Source organism: Beta vulgaris, chromosome 9 (assembly GCF_026745355.1).
Source record: "Beta vulgaris subsp. vulgaris cultivar EL10 chromosome 9, EL10.2, whole genome shotgun sequence".
Taxonomy (NCBI): Eukaryota; Viridiplantae; Streptophyta; class Magnoliopsida; order Caryophyllales; family Amaranthaceae; genus Beta; species Beta vulgaris.
Genome location: NC_079210.1, coordinates 3147002 through 3167500, shown reverse-complemented (window position 1 = coordinate 3167500; position 20499 = coordinate 3147002). Strand labels below are relative to the sequence as shown.

Here is a 20499-nt window from a genome sequence, read left to right as displayed (position 1 = left end):
TCGGTATTGTTATTCCGATTAATGCCAAGAAGTAGTCGAAACCATATTCAACTTGTTGAGTGTTGCTATCTTCTAGAAATGCAAATGTTAAAATCACTTGAATCAATATTCGATCGTCTTACAAACTGTGAGTTTAGTGATTGTAATTAGGGTGGTTCAAAAGTATTCGATCCGGTCGATTCGATCCGCTTTTTTAGTTTTAGGGTATTTTGGATCAGATATCCGAAAATTTTCGGACCGGTTACGAATCGGGATTTTTCATTTTCAAATATATGATCCGAAATATCCATTTTCAAGGGCGGACATCTAAAATATCTGATGATCAAATCCGATCTGAAACTTGTTTTATGAACTTTTCCTTTGAAAATTTCACCTTGTTTTAGTTTTTGGATATCCGATCCGAAAATTTCGGATGTCCGATCCAATACGATCCGAAATTTTTTGGATCGCATTTTTCCCGATCCAATTTCGGATCGGATATCCAAACTGAACACCCTTTGTAGTGAGTACCTATATGTGTATATCCCCGAGTGTTGGATGATTGATAAGAAAATTAGGTAAAGATGTGCATGAGAAACATTACCCAACAGTCCATAACATAATTTGCTGCCAAGCAAGCCTTGATTCACTTGCCAACATCTTACCTTTCCCCTACTCCCAAGCACCTAAAAGAAATTTGCTCGACTCGACTGCCATTCCAAGACAAAGTAAATGAAATGCAAGATTTACAATAATATCATCATCAACATAAACATGATAAAAAAATTCAGAATAGTTGTTGTTTAGAGATCAAAAGTTCCATGAAAGATCAATTTCAGGAATAGATTGTTTAGAATTGGTAGACATAGAAAGACGGGCAAGACAATAATCAATCAGAAGAAAAATTGTGGATAAGAGTATAGATTATCTTCAAATATAAGTTATAAAGGAAAGTTTTTCAAATACATAATCGAAACAACATAAGATGAAAAAAGTGAGCTAAAACGGGTAGAATCACAAAGACTCCACCATCCCACCTCAAGAATGTAGTCAAGGGGAGAAATATGCCACATAAATGATAATCATCAGCAATAAATTCAAAAATATAAAATATGAGGAAAAAAACAGCAAGATCTTTCACTATTTTCATATCTGTACATAGGTGCTCTTCTCCAGGTAGCATCTCCAATCAGAGAAGTGTGTTTCTCACCAACCTGCTTCCGCCGTCTCACTTCCTGGAAGTCAAATAAAGAAACATGTCATTCTGCAAGATCCCGGAACCGATTTTTACCATGGAGGCACCAGTATTCAAGCAGGAAAGCTGGAACCAATGCCAATAGTTGTTACTTGTAAGTATTTGTTCAGCATGAACATCAGTGGCTGCATCATATATATATATATATGTTCTGGGTTAGAGGAAATGACCAATATTTGCTATGCCATGTTACAGCCGATGCTATCCTTCAGTTGTACTGGGTGCATGGCTATTAGTATCTTCCACTTTAACAATACTAATTTCATCACCAACTGAGCTACAGGTCTCCTTTGCAATCTCAAATTCCATGCTCGTTGTACGGCTCTTTCTGTTCCTACGGTCCTGCAAAAAGTATAACTTTCAAGTCAAATTATCTCAACTCATATGGTAGAAAAACTTTAGGTGTAAGGTCTATAAATTGATCACAGTAACGGTAAGATACAACTTCTAAGAGAGATTAATGTTTGTCCAAGTCATTCTTGTCACTCTCTGTAATTCCTTGGCAGCAAAGTTCAGAATTTGAAAGAATGAAAGATTCTCAAATGGGGCCATTTCTGAACTTTGGTTGAATATGTACAGATAGAAACATCAAGTGCTGCACTTAACTGTGCGCTCTTTGCCATGAGATAATATGCCAGTAAGTTGTCTTCTGGATCAGTACTCAGTAGCCAATAAAAACAGTCTCTTAGCAAATTTGAGGGCAAAGCCACATGGCACATACATTCCCTGCCCCCCTACCGTGGTCAAGATAGGAGCCTTAAGAGTTCAAAGGCACTAGGGTAATTATATAGGATGGTTCACATGTATGTATGCAAGGAGAAAAGAGTCACACTGATGCTTTAAAAGTCTCTTCTGGAGTAATAATAAAGTAGCAAGGTGAATGTTAAGAATTAATCTTGGAGAGAAGCTCACAGCATCAACATGTCCAAATAAAAAAGTATACAATAAGGCTTCTTTACAAGTAATGTAACTTGTAGATCAACCTTTGAAAACATAATATAAGTTTAACTATCCAAAAATTATGCCTAATCGCCTACTCCTTGAATATTTGTAGATCAAGTATAGCTCTTCAAGACCTTGTGGTTATGGGTGGACAAGGTTGCAATTGGACATCACAAACAATTAACATCAACTTTTGACAATTCTAAAAACTTTATTTTCAGTGAGACTTTCTAGGCTGCTAAGTCACCGCCCAAAGTGGCATGCAACCCCTTTTCCATAGAGTCAATTAGCAAGCGTTTCTAGGTGCTAAGCAAGAAGACTAGGATAAACATTAGAATTAAGTTGCGTAGAGGATCACAGGACATCAGGTCCCATGGAGGAAAGTTAGTAGAGTTGGTAAAAGTAATGAAAGAGAAGAAATGTAAACATTATCTTTAGGGTGTCCCATCTTACATGAATCCCCCTTGACATTATGATAGGAATTTTGCATATTCTGGCACCATTCTAACGAAGGAAGCCCTAGCAACTTTTAAATAGTGAATTGTGATTGAACAGGCAGACACAATTTGGTTCCTTTGAACCCTGATAACAATATATGGAGGACAGACATTGACCAACATGTCAAGGAGCTTCACAGCTTGGCTTTCTATATCCGAGAGCTCCCAAACCATTTTGCTATTTCTCAAAACTAGTACATGTCTGAGCTTTCAGCTTCTCAGGTTGAGAAACCACTTCTAGCTCATGAGAAGTCGGATAGTGCGCATTGAGCAAAACTTTTGTCAACATGAATTATTCATACAGGAGATTTACAAACTGATAAAGACAACCAGTTCTAAAATTCAGAGCATCTCGGACATCCAAGTTGTAAGCATTTTGTTTTAGACACGGAAATATGGGTTGAGCTTACAAACAAAACTTGTTTTTAATGGGATAACTGATAAGTAGTAAACTACTAGTAATAGAGTACATTAGAAGAAAAACAGGATGCTGATCATTACAGAAGTTGGCTTACGGACAGAAAATAACAAAACCATCACAACAGAAAGCAGCAAGAAGGAATTCAACAACCTTAAAAATACTCCTTCCGTCCTATAATATACCTTTGACCGTCTATAATTTCAATTTCATATTAAATAAATATATGAAAAGTTGATAATATGAAAGTACACATTAAAGCGATTCTAGCAAGATCTTACATGTGCATGTTCTTTTGGTATCTATTAATGAGTTGGTGAAAGATCTTAAATTTCGACCTCGAAAAAGAAAATAAGCACTATATTATGGGACAGAGGGAGTACAATTTACGACCTAATAAACTGATATACTTCAGAACTGACACAAAATGCTCCAAACAAAGTGTTAGGCTCCAATTATACAGAAGCATCAAAATAAAGTAATACTTTGTTGGTCAGATACTAAAAGTAACACTCACAAAGTTATTGAAGCTAACAATTATTGCCCTCAACATAGGAAGAGGAAAAGACCGCCAACAAGAACTGCAGTTCATGAAGATGAAAAGAAAGCAGAGACTTGGAAATTCAAAATAAGAGGAAAGTGTGGTTATGAAACAATATCCAAGAATATTTGCACCTCGTACTAGCCTAAAATTTCTGGGGCTTGCTGCAGTTCATGACCTAAAAATATTCTTCTTCCCTGTCCACCTCTATTTCTATTGCTTTTCTTCCTAATACTCATTATTTGATAATATAAATGACATGAGAAATTTCTAGATCCAGTAAAATCTAAAGCTACCTAAAACAAATTCCAAAGCTTGGGAAATCTCACATGTTATCTACCACCAACCACATCTCAAAAATTTATCTATCAATATCCAACTTATTCTCCAAGCTAAACAATAAATACATCATAGTAATCATGCTTACCAAAAGCATGCTATTTTCAAACATCGGAACTTATTCTGCAAGCAACATCAGAAACACGTGAAAGACGATTTTTAGCACTAGGCTTCTGCATGGCCCAGCAAAATGCTTTGTGCGTACCTGTCTCCTTAATTCGACACAGTAGTGATATGTCACACAGCAACGCATGGCCATCGGATAATGCAAGCCCATATACTGTTCTACCCTTTTGCTTCTACTCTGCTTCTCTACTACAGATCCGCATGGTTTTGACCTTCATTCAGTATTTTCTTGGTGCTCTGAGCCTATGACCTTCATTCACTATGATATGATGGTAAAAATTGGTAATCTAGGATTTAACTCAACTTAGGTCCTAACTAGTGGTATCTTGCACGTCAACATTTTCCATTCATAATCTTCATTCAATCTTCTCGGTTGATTTGTTGTAGACAAAGCAGGATATTCAACATCTTTCTCGACACTGCAAAACCAGCCATAAGGGCGATTGACAGTACCATCACTATGATATGATGGTAAAAATTGGTAATCTAGGATTTATACTATACTTAGGTCCTAACTAGTGGCATCTTGCACGTCAACATTTTCATTCATAATCTTCATTAAATCTTTACGGTTGATTTGTCGTAGACAAAGCAGGCTATAAACATCTTTCTCGACACTCCAAAGCCAGCCATAAGGGCCATTGACAATATTGGCATAATCCATCAAATATTTTGCTTGTTTTCTAATTACATGTCCTTGACTTGAAAGTTCTGTCCTCTATAGTCTTCATAATACTACAAGGCTACAACATTAACATATACCTCATCCTCAAAGTAGCATTATCATAAGCAACTTCACCAACAGTCTGTGTATGGGCATAAGGGAATTCCACAATACTTAATTCATGGCACTTCCTAATCAAATAGTCCCTACCTAGTTCCTACCACTTGTATGGTCAAACTGTGAAAACAAACAAAAATTATTCTGAAAAGCAGAACCTGGGAGTAACGTCAAAACTGAATGTGAAATTACATTAGCAGGAGACATTGTTGGATGACTTAAATTACAAATGATTGACAGTTTAAGATATATGGGGAAAGAGCATTGATTACAAAAAAATTGTTTAGATCTAGAAAATGCACTCAGTCATAGGCAGCTGTCAATGAGAGTTAGAGTAGAGTACCTCGCGGTTCGGAACATCGTCAGCCTCTAGCATTCTGACAACCTGACTCATTTTGGGTCTTTTTTCAGGGTCAGGATCTATACACCTAAGAGCTACCAGAAGAGCACGTTTCAGACCACGAGTTGTAGGTTTTACTTCAAGGTTTGGATCCACGACTTCCTCAGACCTTCTAGTCCCCACCATGACTTTTAGCCATTCTACAAGATTGACCTGTCATAAGAAAAAGAGAAGCTAATCATTAATCAAGAAGAATTGTGCAGAATTTGCTGTATCTATTTTCTAAAGTCATTTTTACTATTATTAGGGAGGACACTGCATACAACGTTATGCTTAAATGGGGTTTATTGGCAGAGAATTAAGAAAAAATACAGTGACAAGTGAATTTGCAGAAGGAATGAGCATTAATGAAAGCATAAATTCTGATACCTCATTGGCAGGCCGGCTATAATCTACAGGGTCCCTTCCAGTTATGGCTTCTAAAAGCAAAACGCCAAAACTGTAAATGTCACTCTTCTCGTTCAACAACCCACTATTTGCATATTCTGGTGCCACATACCTATAGTTTGTGAAAGTGATAGCAATTAATTGCTTGAAAGTAGAAGCATTACAGCTTATAAAGATTGAACATTATTATGAGACTAACCCAAAAGTCCCCATTACTCTAGTGGTTATATGACTTTCTCCTGAATCCAAGAGCTTTGCCAATCCAAAATCAGAAACTTTGGCATTGAAATCAGTATCAATCAAAATATTGCTTGCTTTTATGTCTCGATGAACAACTTTCGGTTCTATTGACTCGTGCAGATAGGCAAGCCTGCAACCAACAAACACAATTTGATAGCATTATTAACTTACAATAGCCTCGAGATATACTTGCTAGGAATCTTACAAAACCCGCTCATCAAATCCAAAGTATGTCCATTAGCACAATCTTTCTCAGATAAAAATTCACCAATAATAGATATTTCATACTACATTTTCACTAAGAACACTGAGTTTTAATAGTATACTTACGCCTTAGCGGTCCCAAGAAGAACCTTGATGCGAGCCTCCCAAGTAAGGGTACCCTGTTGACGCATAGCTCCATGAAGCCATTCTTCCAAGTTGCCATTGTTGACATATTCATAAACAAGCATCCTGAACACCCAAAATCAAAATCTGACTTGTAACTGGGACATATTATGACTAATAGCAGTATGTAATTTATACAAAATATACACAAGGCAGTCAGTATCCATGATCATGGAAGAACGATATTTTGACATCAAGAGACATGGTGAGTCACCTATGAACTCCTTCAATGCAATAGCCCAAAAGCCGCACCAAATTCTTGTGTCGAACATGACCTATTGCTTCGACTTCTACGCTAAATTCTTTCTCGGCTTGTCCCCTGTTGAAAAACCAATCAAGTGCAGACTGATCATTAAAAGCCATCAATATATGTAAGCCTCCTCTGTAAGCTAGTAAATTCAAGATATACTTACAAATTGTTGACAAGTCTCTTAACAGCTACTTCGGTTCCATTGACTAACAACCCTTTATAGACGACACCATAACCGCCCTCCCCTATAATATTATTTGGAGAAAAATGATTTGTTGACATTTGAAGATCTCTAAGAGTAAACCAGTGTCCCCAACCAAGATGTGATATCTCTGGCAAACCAATTAAAGGAGAAGCTGTAACAACGCCATAAGATAATGAAGCATTCTTCGGAATAGTGCCAAAACTTCCATCTTCCCCAGACTGTGAGCTATACGCCCTATCGTGGGGATGCATCGAACTGCACTGGCTCATTGTGTCGACATCACTGGACTTGCTCCTACCCAAATGAGCAAACATCTTTCCTGAATTTCTGTCGCTCGATTTATCATGTACATGGAGAGATAAGCTATCATGACGATCACGAGGAACTGGCGCCCCAATTCTATCAACCCTTATATCCTTTGTAACATTCGGAATCTGAGAATGGGAGAACCTATCCAGCCGCCTTCTTGATTTCCTCCGGAATGTGACCCATACAGACAAGATACAAAGAATAACAACTATAAACAAACCAACACATAAACCAATTAAAACCCACAGCTTCAGACCCAGAGCTGTCTTCTGTGAAAGTTTTGCACTCAATGAGCCATTGGATGACATCGCTAATCTTCTATCAATACCAAAGCCAGATTAGCTCAGCCTGCCCTTAATAGACTCTATAATTTGTACAATCTACACATCTTCACCTGCTACACCATAAAATTTGGCTTCAGATTTTACATCCCCATAATGTCCAATAGTCCATCAGCAACAAAAAAAAAAAAACAATTTCCACCCATCTGACCCAAGACAAATTCAGAAAAAGGGCCAAATTTAACAATATAATACAGTAATGTGAATTTTGGAACAGATATTGCAAAAGGTGCCAACAGATATCACATTCTTGATAATAGAACAAAAGGGAACATTTTATACAGCTGTTTAACCTTTAATCCATTACATGGATCTCAAATATGTAATTGCAACATAGTGAAAAGAAAAACCTATACTTTACTTCCAGCAGATAAATGCTAAGTAAGAATTCCACATAAAAATCTGGCACATGAACCACATTTCCAAATCTATACACTAAAGAGATCAAACTCAGAGTTAGCATCACTTGTGATTGAAGTCAAAAGAAAAGAAAAAAAAAAAGGTCAAATACAAGGAGGAAAATACAACTACAAAAAGCATAGAAAAAATAAAAGGAAAATCAAAGAGTAGTTTAATGAGTGAAGGAAAGCATTTACCTTTTTAGCAAGATGATGAAATCAAATCTAACCTCCTTGATCTTCTTCCTTCAGAACACAGAATAGCAAACAAAAGGCTTGCTTTACACCCAAAACAAACTCAATTAGCATAGAAAATAGGCCAATGTAGACCTAAAGCAAGCAATTCACCCAAAAAGGTCACAACTTTAAAGGAGGAGTGATTTTGAAGAATTCAAACCCAAATAAATGAATTCAATGACAAAAAAAAAAAAAAAAACCCACAAAATATTTCTAATTGTTCAACCCAAATGTGAACAGGAAGACAAAAGGGTGTTCCTTTTTTTGTCTTTTTTTTCCAATTACCCAAGTTTTCAACAAAAATGGTTTGGTGGGTTGAAAAATCTAGGGATCCAATTGAAGGAAGCTTAATTTGTTAACAATGGAGGAAAGCCATAAAAAGAAATGGGTGAAAAACAGTGAAGAAAGAAGCAAATTTGAGAATGAAGTGAAATTATAGTTTTGCAAATACTGGGAAGTATATAGTATAATTCTGGTAGTAGAAAAAGGAAGAAGAAAAGGGGTAGAAAAGCAAGCAAAGGAAAAGGAAAAATGGGTCAAAATCAAGATAGAGAGATTAGAGAGAGAGAGAAGTTGGGAGTCAAAGGACTGAAAACGCAGTTGCCTAGCTGGAGGGAGCCAAAAGGGTTGCTGGAAGACAAAAACTATTCATTCCACCTGTTAATGCTTATACCTATGTCCTATGGACTACGTGGTCACCTATAATATGGATAGATTTGTACAACTCTTATGTTTTTAATCTTTTTCCACCATCAAAACTCTTGTTTGTGTACCGTTACAGTTTTAAGAGGATCAGAGCGTTGCTGAGTGCTTACTAATATTACCATTATTAAGTATTAAGGTATTTGCTTACACTAAAGTATTAAGGTGTTCACGAGTATTAAGGATTTCTTTGTACTTTGAACTGTCTTCGTGTTCATGAACAGTTTGAGTTCACCTTTGTCAAAATTTGTTCAAAGCTCGATTCGTTGTGGCTCCGCTTGAGTTCGAATCGGCTCAAAACTTTGATGAGCCGAACTAAGTTATGACAAGTTCAGCTTGAAAAACTCGTGAACACGCTCAGTTACTTTTTTATATATGGAAATAATGTATTATATATGTTTACATGAATGTATTTATTCTAAATATTACACAATAGTTTTATTGTCAAACAATAAATTCAAAAAACAAAAATATTCAAAAAAGAAACATAAAGAAGACAAGTAAAATAAAGATAATAATAGGTCAAACTTATTTGTGAACACCTGAATAATGGATCGGTCAACGCTTGGTCAAAACTCAGCTCGGTTCGGCAAGTTTCAAACTCGGCTCGAGTTCAAATAAACTTAATTGAACACGAGCCGAACTAACAAGAGTTCGGGCTCAACTCGATAAGCACCCCTAGGCAGGACCGTGGGATAGCTCAATAGCCAATAGGTCCACCCATCCGATTCGCAAAATTAGGCAGGTTCGGATAGCTTTTTGAAAAAAACTGGAAATTTATATGAGACAAGTCCATTCGTTAACGTTGACGGGAGCGTAGCCGCAATAAAAAGTATCGAATGAACAAGCTCGTCCGGCCGGTTAACTTTTAGTATTATGTATTCCACAAATTATATTAAATGTTACTACTGTCACAATTTACAACTCGTTGACATGTATCAAAGCATAATCTCCATTATTTTGAATGTTCATTCGGATATATTTCAAATTTTAATTCCACTCTTATATTTTCCTTTTCACTTAAATTAATATCTTTTTTCATAATTTTTTTAATGCTCATTGACAATTGAATATTACATAATTTTTTAATATTAATTATCATTGCCTTAAAAGTATTTTTTTTTCTTGATATAAGTTTCACTTGTCAGACAACTATGGCGCATGTTTTTTTTTCCCATAAAAAAGTATTTTAGACGCCTGTTTACACTTTACCTGCGTCGGTTCGTCCACTAATAAAAGGGCGAATAGAGGCAAAAAAACATACCCGTTTGCGATTCCCGACCCGCTTGACAAATTTTTGGAGTAAGCTTGACCCATTTCTAGTCCAGACTCGCTCACGATCACCTCTAGTGCTATTACACGGGACTGGAGAGGCCTTCTTAAATTTCTATCTATGACTGATTGGACTCCCATCTTAATTATGGTCATTTTTGCTAAGATATTGGTACTCAAAGTAGTTATATCTACACAAATTATCTAGAAAGACTACCTAACTTTAACATTAAAGTTAGACTAGCCCAGGCCCAATTCTAATAGAGAAACAAATTATCTAGAAAGACTGCCTACCTTTAACATTAAAGTTAGACTAGCCCAGGCCCAATTCTAATAGAGAAGCCCAACCTCAATTTTACACCTCTCTAACCACAACTTCTCCAGATTAGCTGCATCAGCAACTCTGTCGCATTTGTCAAATCCAACGCCATCAAATTCCGGCAATTCGCCACCAAAATCGTCAATTCATTCCCTGCGAAAAACTTCGACCTCGACAAATCGATGAATCGAAGAGATTTAGTCCACGTTGAAGCAATAATGAAGAGAGAAAAATCGGTGATTCTAAGGTAAAGACTAAAGAGTTAAATCTAGAATCGAAATTGAGGATAACGAGTAAGAATTGAAGGTAAGTGTTCAGAACGAAGAGGTTTTAGGGTTCTTCGATGTTTAGATTCGATTGAGTAGAATGATTTGTATATTGAAGAGAATGATTTCGTGTCTTGTGGATTGTTGTTGTTGAGGAACTCGTCCTCGAGTAAACTCAATGCGCAGGCGCCGAAATTTGTGCCAAAGAAGTCGATTCCTGCCGAGCATGATTCCTGCCGCCGATCCTAGAGTGATGATCGTTCCTCCTCCGCCGGCGATGGTTCATGTTTATCACTGTTATTGATCCTCCTCAGTTCAAAATCGGGGGAAGAAGTGTGAGGCCAAAATCAGGTCTTGAGAGAAGCAAAAGTGAGTCAGGAAAGCTGCTGTTGTTTCTAATGCAGCAAAGGAGTTTGGTGCTTACACTCCTCCTGCTAGATTATTGTAACTTCTTGAATGATTATAATGGTCACATGATGATTTATGTTGGTAACACAATGGTTGTTGTTGGTCACTTATTATTATTTTTAACATTTAGGAACTCACACATGTAATTAGAGTGATTTTTTGTTAGTGACTATGGTAATAAATATACTTGGTTCTTTCCATTTCACAATTGAAGTTTCTCCATTATTATTATGTATTTTGTCGTTTAATTTCTTAAATATTCAGTAAATATATTAAAGTGGGCACCAATTAGCTTAAATTAGGTACCAAATGAATTTAAATAGTGACTTTATTGAAATATATTAGATGTTCAACTTTGTGTTTTTTAAATTATTTATAGTAGTCCTATAATGGATTCATTTAGTTTCAAAATGTTAAACTAGTAACTAATTACAATTTTATTAGTTGTTCAACAATATTTTTCACTAACTTGAACTGTTTAGTTGTAAAATTGATTTGGAGTCAACTTTAATTTAGGCCCTAAATTTAAATTAGTCCCTTAATGAATTCAAGTAGTTATTTATTGAAATAAGCAAGGTTTCTATTTTTTCAATATTTTGTTAATTTTGTCAGTAGTGACATTCAATATGAGTCTAAATTAAAGTAATTAGCAAATGAATAGGTGACTAATTTTAACAAGCATCAAATGGAGTATAGTAGTCTCTAACTTGAAGAAATCTAAAGTCAACATAAAATAGTGACTAATTGGCATATCATGGTCTCTAATTGACATATAATAGTCACTTAAGAACATAAAACTTACTAATCAACATAACTTGTAAATAGAACATAAAGTTCAGTACCGCTCTAGCATAATATTGCATATAACAAACCAGTGGTAATTATTTTGTTTGTACTTCTACTAATTACATAAAGTTCTACTACAATGGTTCGGATTCCTTCACATGAGAGTTTTGCTTCAGTGGAGATGGTTTTCGCAAATTTTGCAAAACTACAATGGTTGTGTTTGGTACGTGTTGGTGTCTTTTCGATCTCCTGCAAAACGTTTGATTAGCTTCATCTGCTTGCTTGGTGGGAATTTGAGGTTGTTGTGTTTTTGGGTGGTATGTCGTGGAGCCCAAGTATACCCAAGTCAAATGAGGGCATGTCTGCAATTGCTTTCTCAATTGTTTGTAGTAGCTTCTCGATCTCATCAATTTGCTTCAACACTTCTGGATTTTCAAACAGTTGAGTCATTGTTGGCGATCCGTCTTGTGTAGGTTCAAAGTTCTCTCTTGCACTCTTTTTGAGCTCTTGTGTGCATGTTGTAGCAAACATCTAGGTCATCCCCAACTTCAATCGAGCTTGATCAAAGGGTTATGCAGAAAATAAAAGTCAAATAACAAAAAAAAAATAAGTGAAATCAGATTATACAGCAAATTCATTTAAAGTGAAAATCAAATGATTTAAAATGCTTAAAAATAAATAAATAAAGTGGCACCCAATGAACTTAAAGTGGTCACATAAGGAAGTAAACTAGTTACTTAATGAAATAAACTGCCGAAAAATTAAGCATCTTTCAAATAACAAGAACCCAAATGACAATTCATTAGGAGAGCAGTATGTTTCAATGAGAACTTGTTTAGCCTTGTAGAAAGCAGTAAGTAATTGAATTTTAAACTTCTCACTTAACGGATGGAGAATTGAGTTAAAGTGATCACAAATAAACCTAAACTGGTTACTAAATGAAATAAAGTGGATACTTAATGCATGTAATATGTTTTAGTTTCATTTGTAGTCTTATTAGTGTCCATATATTATAAAGGAGTCTAAGAAATGATAATAAGAAACTAATCAACAATCAAGTTATAGTGGATACTGAATTAATTAAAGTGATAATAGATAGACAAAAACTTACCGCAAAACTGATCACCAACCAAGTTTAGGTTAAATCACTTAAAGTGGTCACTAATCAAGTTATAGTAGCTACTAATGTATCTAAATAATCCTCAATGATTGAAATTCGTGAAATCAAGTTTGTAGTCTGTACATTTTTCATATATGAAAAAGAAGTACTTAAAATGTAACTAACTTAGTATTAAATCAGTAATGATATAATAATTTATAGTGAATAGGAATTTAAAACATAAAACCACACATAAAACAACATCAAAACATAATAATCTGCCATTTTGAAATAAAAATTCTTCCACATTGTTCCTACATCAGACCTACATATATACTAATAAGGAATTCATAAATACCTAAATCAGATTACCACACAACTCAACAACAGTTGACAAATTCAAATCATAACCTCAAAAAGCAACAAATCATTTACAAAAAATCAAGCAAAATAAAATGAACCTTCAGAACTTTGAGCTTCATGTTGCCATAAACACTCCAACAGAGACACGAGCTACCTATAACCAAAATTACGCCAAAAATATCAAAAATTCTCTTAAAATCTCATCAAAATTAAGCTGATGATAGATCAAGATAGTTTTACGAACAATTAGCTGAAACTTAGCTTCGAATTAGCATCTCCAAAACCCTAACTTGAGCAAATTTAACATATGCATGTAACTTGATGAAGGAACGAGCTAAGAATCAAATTGACATAAATCGGCTCGAAAATGCATAAAACAAGTAGTTACTTACCTTTACAATTTTTGAAATTGAAATTCTTTGAAAATCGAATGAAAATGTGCTTGAACATCACTAACTACAAGCTTTTTTGGATGTTGTTGGTTGAGATTTGAATGTCCTAGCAAATTGTGAGATAATGAGGAGTGAAGAAACGAGAGAGAGGATGAGAGAGAAACGCATGTGGGTTGATGAGAGTGAAGAGAGATAAAGGAAAGTGAAACACGCACGGTGTATATGGGCTGATTAGCTCATATTGTTTGGACTTGGGCCTGCCTAATTATAATGTTATAATTAGGCGGTCTCTTGCAAGACGAGCTGTTATATCTATATCTATTTGTCTATACAAATATATTAAAAGGTGTGCATAAGAACGTCTATGCGCCATGTGGCACCCTCATTTTGCCACGTATTTATTAATCAACAATAAGTCATGTGATCATTATTTAAAAAAATATATATGCTAAAGCTTGGGCTCGAATGTTGTTTAGCAATCTGTTGGTGTAATGTTGCATTGGTTTTTTTTTGGTAATTATTAATGAAGCTACTTACATTTTACCAAAAAAAAAAAAGCTCGGGCTCGAACCCCCGACCTCAGTTAAGGATTTCCAAAGACTTACCATCTCATCTAACATCTTTTAGTGGTTCATATTTTCACAAAATTATAGATATGTGTTGTAATTAGTAATGTGGCAATAAATTCCTACTTCCAGGCTCCAGCCATAAAGTTTATTTTTCTTATTTGATTTGTTTTTTGCATTCATACCATCTCCACGCTCCATCTCCCCTTTTCAAAATTCACCATGAATGTGAGAATCCTGTACTTCGTAACTAATGGGATAGTTTTACAAATTATTCTTGATGCTAATCATATATTATTGTTGTTGTTCGAGAATACGAATCAGGAAATGGAGTTTAAAGGTCAGCGGGCAACTCACGTAAAGAAGGTCAGTGAAATTGTTAATCATAACACAAATTCCTTGATTGTGTATATAATTTATTTCAGGTGTGCTTTTATGTGCCATGTGGAACCTTCCCTCTTGCACTAGAATTTTATCGTGTGTGCAATAAACCAATAGTATATTGGTCATCATATATTTTTTGGAAAAAAATAATGATATCTTGAATCGATCCCATGACCTATTAATAAGTATTAAGATACATTTACCGTTACACCAAGTGATATATGGTGTAATTATTTTAAAATCAAATTATCAATAGATGAAATATATAAATATCCGGGGCATTGTCCGGGCCTAAAACTAGTTAATATATTAAAAGGCATTATTAAGCAAGAAACTACGTCACCTGGCGTTATCCCTTAGAGTGTTTACATAAACGCATACGATAAAAAAAAAAGAATATACATCTTATAAAATTTGATCCTATAACCTCGCTCAAGTTTATACACTAAAGTCTTAACCATCAAACCGAGTGATATTTGGTATTACATTTTATAGTGAAATATTAATAAATGAATATTATAATTATTTGGAGCATATCCCGGATCTAAAAGCTAGTTGATACTGAAAATTAGTGCCAATCTAACATTTTTAGTAACAACTTTATCACTTGTGATACCAATTTTTAGTCGAGATAACCATAAAGTCCTTGGTGGGAGTTCAATGTATGGGAATTATAGCTATATTGCAGATGCTGAAAAAACCATCGATGTAAGTATTTATATAATAAAAATATTAGTAGATGGATAAGAATGATGAATAACATATTCTAATTACTCTAAACTACTTATCATGCCTGGACTCTATCCCGGATAAGGAAGATATTTATATATTAATATAAATATCATGTATCCTTGTTCTTGTTCTTGTTCTTGTTCCACCTGTGTTTAGTGTATGATTCTTTCTTTGCAACTCTTGGGTTGTTCCTGGCCATATGATGAACTTTAGGATAACATATCACTTGCCAGCACTATTCTGCTGCATGATTGTTTCTTCCAGTACACACCGTGCAAATTTCTTCAAATCCTCCTCTACCTGTGAAATTTGACTTTTCACGACCTGTAGTTCTGTCAATTTGTAATTCATGGCCGATGCTTCTAGGCTAAGGTTGCTCAGGTTTAGAACTTCTCTCTATGCTTCTTCTTTTTGAAGTGAGGCACGTGCAACTTCCATAGTTGGCAAGGGGCTTTGCATCAGGAGTTGGCTTCTTTGTGATGTGTAGTCATCATCAAGGCCATTCAGGATCTGGAATAAATGTTGTTCCTCCCGCTGTATAGCTTGGATAAATTCACCCACTTTAGGAGTGACTTAAGTGATTGGAGGATAGTTGTTCAAATCTTCGAGTTCAGCCTACAAAGTGCTCAATTTTGTGTAATATTCATTAATGGAAATGCCTTGTTGTTTACCTCATACATCTCCTTACTGAGTCTGTACTTTAATTTACAGAGCCATTGCTCATAGTGAATCTTTTTTCTAGTTGCACGCAAATATCCCTTGTAAAGGTATAATAAAAGACTGATTTTTTGACGGTTTCACTCAAAGAAGCATGAATCCAGGATATTACAACATTGTTGCAAGTATCCCACAACTCTTGTTTCTTGCTATCTTCTTTGTCTCTGGTTACAAGGCCAATGACAAATCCTAGATTCCTTTTTCTAGCAAAGACTATCTCCATTGACCTTTTTCATGATCTGTAGTTGGCGGTGCCTTAAAGATTCTCAGACACACTTAAACATCCTTCATTTGGATGCAGATTTAAAGGACTGGTGATTTCAATATTGTTGCTCTCCTTGTCCTTAGTTGCCATGATTATCTTCGGCTTGAAAAATTAAACTTTTTAATTGGCTTGTGTTTGATAATATTAGCTATTATGGTCTGATACCATGTAGAGTAAAATTACTCTAAATCTGGTGAGCTAAGCTTAACTTCTAGGAAAGATAGAAAGTTGTGCAGAAAGTTCTCACCTTTTGTGTGGCTATATATATTATATTGTGTGTATTGCGGTCCTTAGCCCCCATTACAATATATATACATGAATCACTCAGATAAACCTAGAGCTAGCTGTACAAGAAGACAAAATAGCATATCACACGAGATCACTCAAAAAGTTATACATAGGACTATACGTCTATACATAAATGTGCAGTAATACAATGTGAGGGAAAGGCCCATGAAGTGGGCTTTGTACAACTCTCTTAGTGGGTCTCATTTTACATATTTCTCATATATTGAACATCCTTCTGCCATTACTTAAATTTCTCACCTTCTTCAACCAAGTAAGGATGTTATTAATTCCAAATTTAAAAACTCACATTTGGAAAAAGATATGATCAATGATCCCCCTACTTTTTCATTATTTGCCTTGATTACTTATCTAGGAATATCCATGAAGTTTGTAATTCAAATGAATGGACCCCATTCAAGGTCGATCGGGGGTAGTACGGAGATTTTCCATCTTTTCTTCGTTGATGACATCCTACTATTTGGAGAAGCAAATACTCTCACTCTCTCCACTATGAGGAGTACTCTGAACTCCTTTTTGCCATTTCGGGCCAAAAGTCTAATGATGCTAAGAGTATACTTTATTTCTCCCCTAATACTAATATAAACATAAGAGACGATTTTGAACAGGAACTGAACATTCTAAGCACCAATGACCTAGTTTCTTTCCTTGGCTTTCCCCTATGTCATAAGAACCCGTCAAAGAATAAATTGAACTTCATCATTGATAAAGCTGCCACCAAGCTGGCTTCCTGGAAAGCCAAGAGTCTCAACAAAGCGGGGAGAACCATCCTTATAAATGCTGCCCTTCAGGCAATCCCTCTCTAATACATGCAAATCGATTTTCCATTAGCCATCAAAACATAAGGAAGATAGGAAAAGAATTACGTGGGTAGCTTGGGAAAAAATTTGCAATCAAAAGAGTAAAGGAGGTCTAGGCTTTATCACTCATAGGAACATGAATAAGATAAGCATTACCAGCCTCTGCTGGAAACTAGATAATGATCTCATGTGGGCTTCTAACATTATCAAAGAGAAGTATTTTAACAAAAGAAACGACCCCCTTAAGTTTAAAATAGGGTCTCACATTTGGAAATGCATAGGATTTGAGTAGGATACTTATAAACATAGCATAGCTTGGGTTGTGGGTAATGGCAATTGTAACCTTTGGAATGATAAGTGGCTCCATGACAATAATTTAAGATCACTTATTCATGGTCCTCTTAATATTAATGAAAATGAACTTTGCTTGAATGCTCTAAAAACCTTGATATTACCAATGTTTGCTCCATGAATCTTGCTCTTGAGCTAATTGAGAGAATTAGAACTATTGAATTCTCCTCCAAGGAGGGCTATACATACTCTCTATGGTCAGACATGGGAAAGTTCAGCTCGAAAAAAGCAACTATTTTTCTTTCTACCACCACTGAGGATGATTCGTGGGATTGGATATGGAAGGCCCCAGGCCTTCCTAAACATCATTTTTCTTCCTTTGGCAAACTTGGTGGAATAGGATGCCCACTAATGATAATATCAATTTTCGGATAAACTCCTACACTAAAAACTGTCCTTTTTTTCCACAAGAACTGGAAAATATGAACCATATTCTAAGAAGTTGTCCTAAGGCCTTAGAGTTATGGATCTGAACTTCTATACATCGCCCCACAATTACTTAAAATCGCCCAAAAAAATAGTTGAAATTACCTCTATAACCTTCTCTTTTTTTTCCTTAAATCATCACCACCCACCTGCCAAGCACCCACCACCACCACCACCACCCACCTAACAGACTGTCACCACTACCACCCACCTAACAGACTGTCACCACCACCACCACCCACCTCCGATCCTGCCACTACAAGCCCTTAAACCTGAGTTATCTCTCTCCTTCTCAAGCCCTTAACCCCTTAGTGTTCTCTCTCCTTCTCAGTTGCCGACCACCTTGCTGTGGCGTTGTACTCGAACTTTCGACGACTTCGCTGGTCCACCACCCCCGACGACCTGAGACCAAGGCAGACCGCTCTCCGTCGACCCACGTAGAATTGTTGCGAATTTTTTTTAGGATTGGGTGAACGTCCGCGGTGGACGTTCGCCCCATGGCCGGAACGTCTGGCCTGGACGTTCCGGCCATGGGTGGAATGTCCACCGCGGACGATCGCCCCATGGCCGGAACGTCCAGGCCAGACTTTCCGGCCATGGGGAGATCGTCCATCGCGGACGTTCGCCCAATCCTAAAAAAATTTCGCAACAATTCTACGTGGGTGATGGTGGTGGTTGGGGGAGGTAGGTGACGGCGGTGGAGGGTCACAGGTGGCAGTGAAGAGGTAGGGGGTGGTGGGGCGTGGTGGGGCGTGCGTAAAGGAGGAAAGGGTAAAATATTCTGAAAAAATAAATTTTGGGCGATTTTAAGTAATTTTGGGGCGATAATTAACAAACCTCTTATGGATGGATAAGAAGATGATTGTTAATAGCTCCATTTCCTTCAAAGAGTGGTTAAAAGAAAATATCATTAACGGCCATAATACTTTAATTTGCCTTCTTTAGTTCCCTCAAATGTTGATTTTATTTTCACAATATGGGGCCTTTGGTTAAGACGGAATGCCTGGGTTTTCACCAAGAAGAATATTTCTTCTTCCCTTTCTATTAAAAAGTCTCGTTGGGCTGCCACCAAATGGTTCTACTTTAGGGACCAACCTAAGGTGGGAAAAGCTCCCAACATTGCCACCCCCATCTCTAACTTCACCATCTAGTAAATCCCAGCAACATCAAGACCCATGGCCCTAACCTTAACTATCCAAATTCGTCAAATCAAAACTCTTTCCCAGGTTGGGCTCCCCCATCGGCATTGCTCCTAAAAATCAATGTGGATAGCTCGTTCCTTGTGTTAACTAAAAAAGCTTTTTTAGCTGCTATTTGTCGGGACTCGCGTGGTAGGTGGCAAGGAGGGGTTTATATGAGCACTTATTGCTCTAATGCTTTGGAGCAAAGACAAGAGGTATTCTAATGGCTGTTAAGTGGGCAGTAAATCAGAATTGGGGCAATTGCATCATCACCTCTGATTGTAAGAATGCGTTAGAGGAAATAAAAAATAACAGGAAGGTCAAGAGTATTTTGTATAATGTTATCTATGATTGTAGGGTGTTGCTCCAAGAAAATTCATAAATCGAGCTGAAACATGAAGGATGGAATACCAACAAGCTTGCGGATGCATTAGCAAAATATGCTCAAGGGAGGTTCGCAGGCACAAACAATTTGGAGGAATTATGTATCCCTCCCCCGGAATGTATTAAGTATTTCTCTTCAGACTTATCTAGTATTAATATGGAATCCATGACTGACAATTCTGACCATGGCTAAGAACTATGTACTTTGACATTTTATTGTATTATCGTTCTATTTCTACCAAAAAAATGGATTTCATCTCAATTCTGCACATAATTCATCCGTTTTTATTAGTTTACCCATTTTGACTTTTGACACTATTCACATACATGACTTTGACTGTCTCTTGTGAAAAATATAGTCATGTGAGATCTTATTAGATTCGTCTCAATGTGAATTATTCAAATATCAATTACTTTTTGTAATTTTTGCTTATTGCTAATAAGAGATATTAAGGTTTAAGTTAATATATAAACAAATATAACCTACAAAAATGGATAAACTAATAAAAATCGAACGGAGTAGTATATAAATTGCATACTGAATTCCAACTTAGATCATACGATCACTAGTAGGCAACCTACCTAGAGTGGCCGACTATGTAATAAGAAGTCAATTAAGAAGAGATAAATTGTTGCGAATTAATTTCTTATATCTTCCCATAAGCCTTATGCATATCCATATTAATCATACAACAAGGGATTTTGATCAACTTGTGACTCATGATTATATCGTTAAATTCAACTCCAC

The 20499-nt window shown here is 36.1% G+C and overlaps 1 protein-coding gene and 1 long non-coding RNA gene across 3 annotated transcripts in view; both read right to left on the bottom strand.

The window, feature by feature from the left end:
- The window catches only part of LOC130589973 (uncharacterized), an 82118-nt gene that overhangs the window by 45142 nt on the left and 16477 nt on the right, over positions 1-20499 (bottom strand). The gene's annotated exons all lie outside the window — the stretch shown is intronic.
- Positions 871-8638, bottom strand: LOC104902707 (probable receptor-like protein kinase At2g42960). Of its 2 annotated transcripts, none has more exons than XM_010690587.4 (8): positions 7994-8638; positions 6706-7453; positions 6507-6611; positions 6236-6358; positions 5865-6035; positions 5648-5777; positions 5222-5431; positions 871-1576 (listed from the first exon to the last, which is right to left on the bottom strand). In XM_010690587.4, the coding sequence occupies exons 2-8, from the start codon at positions 7362-7364 to the stop codon at positions 1436-1438; spliced, it is 1539 nt and encodes a 512-aa protein (XP_010688889.1). In that variant the 5' UTR covers positions 7365-7453; positions 7994-8638; the 3' UTR covers positions 871-1435. The 2 variants fall into 2 exon arrangements, with proteins under 2 accessions (XP_010688889.1, XP_010688888.1); XM_010690586.4 differs by having other exon boundaries at positions 6706-7450.

Excerpts from the sequence above, each read along its gene's own strand:
- LOC104902707 (XM_010690587.4), bottom strand. The coding sequence starts at position 7,364 with ATGTCATCCAATGGCTCATTGAGTGCAAAACTTTCACAGAAGACAGCT. Across the intron at positions 6,612-6,705 it reads AAGAGACTTGTCAACAATTT|GGGACAAGCCGAGAAAGAAT; the intron begins GTAAGTATATCT and ends GTTTTTCAACAG. Across the intron at positions 1,577-5,221 it reads ACGATGTTCCGAACCGCGAG|GACCGTAGGAACAGAAAGAG; the intron begins GTACTCTACTCT and ends TACTTTTTGCAG.